This window comes from Thunnus maccoyii, chromosome 2 (genome assembly GCF_910596095.1).
Source record: "Thunnus maccoyii chromosome 2, fThuMac1.1, whole genome shotgun sequence".
NCBI classification, from domain to species: Eukaryota; Metazoa; Chordata; class Actinopteri; order Scombriformes; family Scombridae; genus Thunnus; species Thunnus maccoyii.
The window spans coordinates 30797515-30807971 of NC_056534.1; the positions used below are offsets into that span (position 1 = coordinate 30797515).

Sequence of the window (10457 nt, forward strand, 5' to 3'; positions counted from 1 at the left end):
TCATATGAAAAAAGTTTATGATATGTATATGTAGCTTTGAAGTGGTGGATACTGTGCCAGTAATAGAAGTCAAGAGCCAAACACCAAATATCTAAAAACAACACAATTCTGAGAGGAATTCATGTAATTTTACACGTGAAATTACCTATGATTGACGTAAATGATTATGAAATCGGGGGGTGCCTGTAGGTCTGTATTCAGGGCAACAATGAAGGGCAAAGACGTTATTACTCATTGTATTCTCAGTATTATTTGACGCCTGCTGAATCCTTTGTTTAACCAGTCCAGTCTGTAGGGGGCAGTAACAAGTTAGCGTCAGCTCTCTTCATCATACACACGCCGGTCTGGATCATGTAAAAACGTGGAGCGCCATAACATTTCAAACGTTAATAATACAACCTTGATAACGATATTGTTGACAAAGATGTGTGAAGTTTTACCTGTTGGGGTATCTTGGTGTGTTTTTGTTGATTTAAGTCTTGTTTTTGTGTTTTGAAGCGATATATTCTTTGTTTAATCAGGTAAATCCGTATCCGCGTTGGGAATCCACTACGGGTTTTGTGAGCGCTTTACCGGTTTCCAAACCGTCAAACCAGATAGGCGCGTTATTTTACTCCACCCGCATTCTGCAAAGACTCGCCCCTACTCTGCCTCTGATTGGCTCTGACCCTGACATTCTTACCTAACCCAATCATCTCACTCCTCATGCCTAAATCCAACCAATCCAACCAACGAAGGCAACGACTTCTAGCCAATCAGAGGCAGAGTAGGGCGGGTCTTCGAGGAATGCGGGTTGGAAACGATAAGGCAGGCGAAGCGGTTAAAAATGTAAACAACGACAGACTCTGATGGAGAGTTTTTGTTTGAGAGCTTGTTAGACTTTATCGTATTGCTGTCTAATCAGAAGTAACAACACAGAGCTGTTCGACTGTGTTCAGCTCTGCTCTCTAACATGTTCAAAATATTTTAACCTGAACAGTTTGATATTAAATGCTAAGCAGAGCAACGAGAGCTAACGCGTTAGCTCGCTAGCTCGGTAACGTTAGCTAACGTCAGGAAAGACATCAAGATAAAGTTAACATATTTACGTTGGTAAGCCATTAAACTATCTAACGTTACTAACGATCGTATGCTGATGAGACTCGATGGAGGACTACGACGAGTTTGTGCAGCATCGTCTCTCTCAGCTGAGGAAAAGTGATGAGGAGGAGGAACACAAACCTTCAGCTGCATCTTCTCTCATCCGCTTCTATGGACAGCCCATCCTTCCTCCCCTGGTATGAGCTCTGTTTTACTTGGTTTCTAATCAGATCTTGATTCAGGTTTTTAATCGTGGCTGACAGAGGCTTTTACGCCCTCGCTGTCTCTTGTCTGTCGGTTGTGGAGATAGATATCAATGTCAGGCTGTACTTGGTATGAATGAATTTGAGATTTGGGCTGTTTGTCTCACAAAACAAGCATAACGATGAAGTCACCTGGTGCTCTGGGCAGTTTTGAAGGCCATTTTTCTCTACTTCTGAACATCAACAGAATAATCGATTATGAAAGTAACTGCTAATTGAATGAAACGCGAATGAAATCCCATGTCTGCTTTCTATTGATAACAGCTCTCGAGGGAACAGAGAGATGAAATGCAGCGACACAGAGATGCAGCACAGAAGGCTGCAGTCCACAGAAAGTTTAAGGACGATCAAAGGATGGCCTATGTGCAAACTATTCTACACAGCGTTCAGGTAATTGAAGTTGGGTTTTCAGCTCCCCTCTTGGCAAGCCTAATGTGTACCTACATTTATGTGCCTACGTTATTGTATGTATGAGAGCAGCTTTGAGTTACACAGAGTGGTAATTAATGTTCAAATTATAATCTCTAGACATTCTCTGCCATATAACGTGATGTCATACATGGTTTTGATCAAATGATAGTAAACAAATTTTCTCTGACCTCTTGATATCTCACAAATTGCAGCTGAGGAATACGCCAACATTGGAAGAGTTGCTTCAAGAATCGGAGATTAATACTAAATCTTCATATTCCCATAACACCAGTGGTGGGTCAGTGTCGCACAGCAATTTCTCTACAGGGACAAAGGATAGTCTGTCGTTCTTGTCACCACCTGCAAGGAAAGGAGAGGATGGTGTTTCTCTTCCTCCGTTGTCATCAACTACATATAGTGCCTTTTTCACCTCTAATGTGAAACCCCAGCAAAGTTATCAGGAAGGATGCCTTATTGACCATCACGACAGCCAACAGCTATCACAACCAAATTCACTTAATGGTGTGAGCCACCGGTCAGTATCCTCAGGCTATGTGACCTACGAGAATGTTGAAAACACCACCAGTGTCTCTGAAAGGATTTATGCAGGGAGAGAGAGCCATGGCTTTGGCTCTGTGGAGGGAGCTGATGATATGGGTGGCTTTTTCCTTCACAACGCCTCTAACACAATCGCCAAGATGCCAGATATTATTAGCCACCCTCCCATAGATGGAGAAGAATTGGAGAGGAGTGGACTAGAGTCATCCATTTGTAATGATTTTATAGCTGTAAAAGACATTTGCTGTACCTCACTCCAGGAGGATTCAGTCATATGTGACTCTTTGCCAGGAGAGAAATCTGAAAACAGTCATCTGGACAGTATAGAGAGTGAAGATGACCTTCCCTCTACCACAGTACTTGACCTTGACAAATATGGAAATTTGGACAGAATTGAGGTCTCTGTCTCTCCGTTAGACAACAGTGGCTTCTCAGACAATCCAGAGTTATCTCAGGCATTAAACACTCCTCACTGTCCAACAACAGAGCTACATATCCAGCACGAGCCAAGAGAAACAGAACCAGCAGACGACAAGTCAGATGAAGCAGACTTAAAGCCATGTGAGGAACCTTATCGTCTGAGCCTCCAGGCCTTGCTGAAGAAATCTCAGGAGTATCGGCGGTGCCAGCGGATGCTTAGGAACCAAGCCAAAAACACTAAAATTCAGGAGAGAGCACAAGAACAGCCAAGAGTTGAGGAGCAGAGCCTCTCTGATAAGGAGAATGACGAGTTCCCCTACAAGGGAACAGTGACTGCAGAGGGGAAGAAAACTAAAGAGAAGAGAGGCACTCTTATCCCGTCAGTGGAAACTTCACCAAAGAAATCCCAGGAGAATGACAGGATGATTGGAAGTGAGTTAACTGGGAAAAGGGCAAACTGTAAATCTGAAAGCACACATTTAACAGGAGATGGAAATACGAAGGAAATAAGTAATGTTGAGGAAGAAACAACTTTAATAAATAATAAGCTAAACATTTCACAAGAGGTCATAACAGAACCTAAACAAATCGACGCCTTCCTTCAGAAACAGCCGGTGTTGTCAGAAACCTCCTGGGTTCAGGAATCCTTTTACTTGACCAGAGAGCAAAGTACTGGACTGGGCAAATTTTGCACAATCCCAGCCCCAAATTTCTGTAGGAGTCCTGTTCACTGCAGGGGGAAAGGGAATATCAAAGATGAAGAGACCTCAAAGGGGAAAGTTCTGCTCAATACCAGCTTGAATGAAGACTGCAAGGTTGAAGAAGAAGGTAACCTGGGACTTCAAAACCATCAGAACACAGCAGTTCATCAAGTGGTTGAAGGTGATGTAACAAGTGTTTTTGCCAAGAGTTCACAGCACATCGATCAGCTTGAATCAAACCTGTCCAGTCTGAAAGTGCTGATCTCAGATCTGGAGTCCACACTGACAGAAAACTTAGAGAGTCACAGCCAAACTGAGAGCAACCTCTATAGTGATGTCTGTTTTGAAGGCATCAAGCACGCAGAGCAAATTAAAGATGATAAACATATGCAGCGCGGTCAAAGTGATTGTGACTATTGGGAGGACAAGCTGAGGGATGATGGTGGTAGCAGTGATGCGGAGCAAGACCAAATGTGCAGGGAGTGGCCGAGAAATCAATCATTCGACAATTGCAAGAACATGCACGAAGATTCAGGACCTGAACCAAGAATTAGTGACACAGATGACATTCCTCTCTTCATGCACAAAGAAGGAAAAGAGGCAGTTACTTTAACAGAGCTCAGGCTTGTCAAAACCTTGACTACAGATAGAAAAATGGAGAAAGTTGCAGGTAAAGAAGGACCAACTAAGAGTTATGGACAGGAGGGCGTCTATAGAAAGCAGCAGCCACAAGCTAAATGTATCCTCTCTGTGGCCCAGCGGATGCGCATTCCTGACGTATTCCGAAACGCTCCATCTGAAACCCCGGCTCCACATAATGTACCCGTTCTGTCGAATACCAGTGACCACCCAGTGGAAAGGAAGAATGAGTTGGCTGTGGAAGGTCACGACACCACCCACTCGCCGTCTCTCAACCAGTCGTACGATGTGGACACACCATCTGGGCTGTGGCTCCTCGATGGGTCCGGCTCTGACTTGGGCTCAAAAGATCATCATATTCAGGAGAAGAATCTGACCCCAGAGAGTGGGAGCGAAGGTCAGGGTGGGGTATCCAAGGTCAAACGGAGGCTGCTCATGCACATGACAGAGGAGAGCCTGGACAGGAGCGCAGATACCAGCGGAGGAGCTGGCTCAGATGTCAGACCCAACTCCAGAACTCCCAGAGGTAAGACCAGGGCAGGGAGGTCAAAATGTGATTCAAATTCAACTTAATGCCATATTCTGTAAAAATGTTTTGCTCTTGGGATGTACAGAACTTCAGATTGAGATCAACAGTACAAATGTGACACAAAAACCAAACATTAGAATAAGAACAGCAGTATGGACATCTTGAGTCGATCTGCAGAATCAGGACCAATCACAGCATTTTTTAACAGATCTGTACAGGCTGTACAAAGCTTGATACTTTGGTTTGTTCCTTGTTTATTTTAGTCATAGATTTGGTCAAGTATATGCTGTTACAAACAAATACATAAAATATATTTTAAAAAACGACACACGGTTGTAAACCAAGTGGTTGGATGTTGGGATTGGGATTTTCGTCTTGCCACCAGTTTATCCTCATATGTGACAATGTATTGTGATATTAACTTGTTTTAGCTGCAGTGCAGTGGTGTAAAGGTCATGGCAGTCAGAGGGACAAACAGGAGCAACTAAAACAGGCCCACGCTGCTCAGGTCAGAGCCCTGCAAGAAGAGCACAGGAGACAACAGGAGGAACTACTACAGGTGAGACAGACACATGCGGACAGAAAGGATGTTATCGGTAAACCGAACTGTGAAGAATTAGGTGTTTAAATGACAGATACACGTACCAGATATTTCTATAACACCTGATATAGTACAAACACTGTCATACTGATACATCCTCCATCCCATTGGCCCGCTTCTTGCATCGGATTGCATCACTTTCTGCTGTACAGATCACGGAGTACGTAATTCTTGTACAGCAGCCATAATTCACTTTACCAAGGTTTTTAAACTCCACCCAAAGTCACCTATGAGAAATTAAGAATTAACATCCAGCCCAGTGTCTCCATATTTTAAGAATAGGCTTCGAGAGCTTCTGAACCTTTAAGAATTCACCAAGCTGTGATATTACACTGACCCTAAATGTTGTCTTGTGAAAACTAGAAGCAGACCTTTTGAAAGGCTCTGGCGCTGTTCCATATGCATGCACACACACACGCACCCACACGCACACACACACGTTGCCCTACCTGTTCAAGTGTGCTTCTAGAGACCCGGGTCGTGTGCAGACTACAGACATCTGCTCATTACAAGAGACCTTCAGACTCTCCCCAGTAAAAAAAAAAAACACACACACACACAGGGATTCTACTATAAATGTTTCATTACATCCCTAAGAGGCGAGCTGGCATGGTCGCCTGTTTCTGTGTGCGTGTGTGTGTATGTGTGTGCGCGTGTGCGTGCGCGCATGCAAGACTTCAAGGACGCCTGCTGTTCTTTGGCAACCAGTTCTCCCATCTTCAGCTTGTGTCTGTATTTGTTCTTGGTCGGCGTCCTTGCCCTATTAATCACAGTCTCTATTTAATTTATGTATCCTTAACAACAATATAATTAACATAAGCCGTTTATATAAAAAGACTTCTTTTCGACTCCCCTCTGTCCCTCCATCATTTGTGATGTGATGAGAGAGTGAGCTGGCTGGACTCTTTGGTAGAGGGAGGAGGGGACCGAGGGAATTGACACAGAAAAGGAAAGGATAATTTGTTTAATTCATGAGCGTCTGTGGTTAAGTGCCAGATCGTCCCGCCGAGTGCCACCGCTAATGGTCCCTTCTCCTTCTCTTTTTTTTTTCCTCTCTCTCTTCTCATCCCTCTCATTGTTTTGTCTCATACCTCCTCCACCGTCGTTTTTTTTTTTTTTTTTTTTTACTCTTGTTGTATTCATTTTCTCCATCTCTCCTGTCTCCTCATCCCCATCATCCCTCTCCTCCTCCTCTCATCTCATCCCTCTTGCCTCTGTGCCCCATCTCTCCCCTCCTGTCTCTTTCTCTCTACCCTCAATTAATTTCTTCCTCCTGCCTCATTTGCTGTCCTTTCCAATTCAATATTTTCCAACCTTGCCTGCTCCCAAATGCACACGTGCGTTCCTGCACATGCACACACACACACACACACTCACACATGTACTTCTTCTTTTATTCCTTCCCTCCAACCTCATGTCTCTCTCTCTGTCTGTCTCTCTCTCTCAGACCTTGGCGGTGCGTTACCGTCTCCTCCAGAGCGTGTCCCTCCCTTGCTCCATGTCAGGCTCACGTCTTGGGGACACGATGACCTTTTCTACCTTCTCTCAGGTATTACCGTCACATTTGTTCACTAATGTCAGTGATGCAAAAAGCTTGTCCTGTTTATCCTTTTGTCCTCAGAATTTTTATTCATCACCGATTGGCTGACACACTCAGGTGAAACTGATACTTCCCCCCTCGGATGTCTTAATCCTTATCCTAAACGCTAGCCCACCACCAACAGCTCAGCTTCAGTTAGATGAAGCGTGTGCCTTTAATGCAACAGCTTTAGAATCAACAAGTGAGTGACAGCACATCACCTGCTTATTATTCTGCTTATTATAATGATGAGCTGCAAGTCCACTTGTGTTGATGCGCTAAACAGATGCCAACCAAAAGACCTTGAGAATCTGCGTGGGGAAATTAATTGGTTGTCATTGATGGAATTAGCATTCTCCTCTCTCTTCCCCTCTGGTCCTCATTATTCACCCCTCTCATCGCTCGCTCTTGGTCTTCCTCCTCTTCTTCAGCCCTCCAGCTCTCTCCCAGAACGCTGCCGCCCCCTGCTGTTAGCGGCTGTGAAAGGTTTTCTAACTCGCAGGCTGCTGAGGACTGAGAGAGTGGCGCAGCTGGTGCGCACCATCGGGGTGAGTGAGGACAGCAGTGTCACATCTGCCATAGTAGCACAAAACAACAAAAGAACAAAAACTGCTCTTATGAAGATTTTGATTTGTTATCGTAGGAAAAAGCACAGGTGTTACTAATAACGTTAACGATGGCTCCATTGAACTCAGGCGTGCCAGTAAGTCATGACAGTAAATCAGCATGTACAATACCAGGACTTTGAAACTGAAGCAGCTAAATGTATTTCATCCGTCATTAATTTTATTATTTACACCTGTGCTTTTCCTACTGCAACATGTTGAAATGTCCTTTGTGAAAAAAGGCATATTGCAGCTGAAAGTGGGTGTGTGTTGTTTTTTTTTGTAAATGTAGGACACACAGCAGTTCCTGCAAGCCTTCCAGCAGCAGAGCCCTGGCAGGGGGGGACTCTGTAGCAGACAGGACCTTTTACTGCAGGAGAGAGTCACTCTTCAGGTATTAAGGCAAACACATGTTGTATCCATCTGTTAACCTCTCTCTCCTCTTCTCCTCTACACCGCCAATGAGCAATTATTCCCCACATTAGCACTTAGCACAACAGACACTGTGATTACGCACATTCATTCAAACCATCGTCTGCTGTGTAATTGTTTGCCCCTCCAGCTGCGCGCCGCACGTTACGAGCTCTACGACGTATTCTTCAGTCTGTCAGCCGGAGAGAGGATGCAACTGATCAGCTGGGACAGAGAGCTGGAGAGAGAGAGAGAGCTCAGACGACAGGTGACCTTTTGTAAAGCTCTGGTCGAACTGAAAAAAAAATTTTTTAAAAATCATACATTACACCAACTGGGCCAAAAACAAAACATTGTACAGAAATATCAGTATTAAAGCACACTGATTCACTTTTTATCATTTAAATATAATTGAAAAATATTGTTTTATATTATGCCACCAGTACTGTTCAGGCCTCTCAAGGCTGCGACCTTTCACCTCCCTTATGATGAGTGCTGTGGATGGTGATGACACAGATTCTAGTTGATTTGTTTTTTCCTGTCGCAGCACTTGTATTGTTGTTCTGACCTTTAGCATGGGCAGCAAGGACTAAAGTATTGTGTACATTTTCCTTTCTACTGAAGCATCTTATTGAGGAAAAATGCAGAGGCTAATCCATCCTGTACATGTGTGTATGTGTTTGTTCAGAGCGGGCACACAGGCCATTCCAGAGGAAAGAGCTCTCTGTCAGTTGCGACGCAAAAATCGCTGGAGAGGAAGAGAGGAAAGATGTGAGTTTTTTCAGCGGATCAGTTTTCTTTAGTGCTGTGAATAACAAACATGTCTTTCAAGAGTGTGTGTGTGTGTGTGTGTGTGTGTGTGTGTGTGTGTGTGTGTGTGTGTGTGTGTGTGTGTGTGTGTGTGTGTGTGTGTGTGTGTGTGTGTGTGTGAGGTAGAAAGTGAGACAGAAGTAGGTCATTACATGTGACATGAACCCAACGTTTGAAAACATTCAAGTTCTGCAGAAGATTTAACATCATGTATATTTTGATAATGCAGTTAACATCCCACGTCAGACATTTTTCTGAAGTGTTCCTGTAGTGTCGCAGCCGGCTAAAATAGCAGTGTTCAGCTTGATTTTTTTTTTTTTAATGAAAGCACTGCAGGGTAAGAAAATCTTTTTTTCTTAGGCAGTACCTTTGTCAGCAGCTAAACCCTGCCTTCTCTTCCCTCCAGGATCCAGAAAAAGGCAGCAGAGAGACACAGGGGAGTTGTGACGAGGACTGGACTCAAGAATGGATCCTCCGCCGAGCAGCCGCTAGAAACCAAACGAGGGCAGTTCAGAGCAAATCCTCAGAGGGTCCCCAAGAGCACTTACTCCTCTAGACCCCGATGACACTTTCCTAATTGGCCCCAGTGAGGACTCCTAATAAGGCCTCTAGCGATTACATGAATATTGTATAACATAACATTTGAGTTTCCAAATCCAAATTTGACACAAAGTTATGCCTGTTGCCGACTAATATATCACTGTATCGTAGTTCTCCAAGCAGGTGTAATACAATAGTGACTACAGGTGACCCTGTGGACACAAGATTTTACAGAGTAGTTTTACATTCAATGACTCAGAGGTGAAGATACATCACTACAGCCACTACCACTGTCAGTAACAGTTTCTTTACCAGGTCTGCTTTCCGTCTTTTCCACCATCCCCAGTGTACTCATGTTGAAGATGTTAGTGGCAAAAACGTTGAGCTGGGGGAAAAGAACCAGTTCGGCATCCTTTTGGCTGCACCTTTAAAGCTTTTGCACTGTACATGAAAGACTTAAATCACAGCGGAAATGATCAGGAAAAGCTCAGGTGTAATGAAGAACACTAATGATGGCTCTGTTCAGTTCCCAGCCTCGGGGTCTCAAGATAGATAAACGTAGGAAAGCAGCAAAAACTTCATTTAAGCAACACAAAATTATAGGGTTGTCTTTTTTAAATCTTCATTCATTCATTTTTCTTGTGAGTTACTGGATTATTTTACTTCCTCAGGCCTGTAAAAATAAATCAGTCTGGGAAGGCAAACTGTCTACAACTCAAAGACATAGCACATAGCTGCAGATAGACATTACTTTATTTTAAGGGGTCACATGTTGAAAAGCAAGCATGCAGTTATCCAAGTTAGTGAGCCTACATGTACAATATTACGACTCTGAGACTAAAACACCTAACTGGAACGCAGCCATGATTAAGGTTATTAATTACACCTGTGTCTCTCCTGCTATGATAAAATGTCTGCTTTGAAAAGGGCCTTTTAACAAAGTGATTAGTTCAGCTGTTTGTGCATACGATGTTTCTCCAGTTGGTAAACCTGCTCTGAAAGTTGGACTTAATTGTTCAGTTTCTTCATGTTTAGGAGCCTGATTCTTTGCAGCCAAAACGTCCAGATATTTAGTACATATTGACCCTCTTTAGTATGATATTTACAGTATTTTGTTCTCAAGTTTATCCAAATGTTAATATCCAACCAGATCTTAGTGTTGACGCTAATACTTGAAGAGTGTGTTGCCTTAAATATTGGGATTACATAAAAGCCAAAACACTTGTAAGCCTTTGAAGTTTTTTATTCTTAGCGATTTCGGACCTGTTTTTTATGTTATTTATTTGTATGTGGTTGATAATAAATGTTCT

At 43.4% G+C, this 10457-nt stretch overlaps 1 protein-coding gene across 1 annotated transcript; it reads left to right on the plus strand.

Annotated features, from left to right (window-relative positions):
- Positions 1 to 826: 826 nt before the first annotated feature.
- Positions 827 to 9772, plus strand: si:ch73-100l22.3. Its single transcript, XM_042427019.1, has 10 exons — positions 827 to 1277; positions 1608 to 1733; positions 1967 to 4598; positions 5033 to 5160; positions 6650 to 6751; positions 7213 to 7329; positions 7679 to 7780; positions 7949 to 8065; positions 8486 to 8568; positions 9014 to 9772. Exons 1-10 carry the CDS (start codon positions 1146 to 1148, stop codon positions 9171 to 9173), a joined length of 3699 nt encoding a protein of 1232 aa, XP_042282953.1. The 5' UTR covers positions 827 to 1145; the 3' UTR covers positions 9174 to 9772.
- Positions 9773 to 10457: the final 685 nt, after the last annotated feature.

Bases quoted from the DNA above. Each gene is read 5' to 3' on its own strand.
- si:ch73-100l22.3 (XM_042427019.1), top strand. From the start codon at position 1,146: ATGGAGGACTACGACGAGTTTGTGCAGCATCGTCTCTCTCAGCTGAGG. The intron at 7,330-7,678 runs GTGAGTGAGGAC...TTGTAAATGTAG, and splicing joins AGCTGGTGCGCACCATCGGG to GACACACAGCAGTTCCTGCA. The intron at 8,066-8,485 runs GTGACCTTTTGT...GTGTTTGTTCAG, and splicing joins AGAGAGAGCTCAGACGACAG to AGCGGGCACACAGGCCATTC.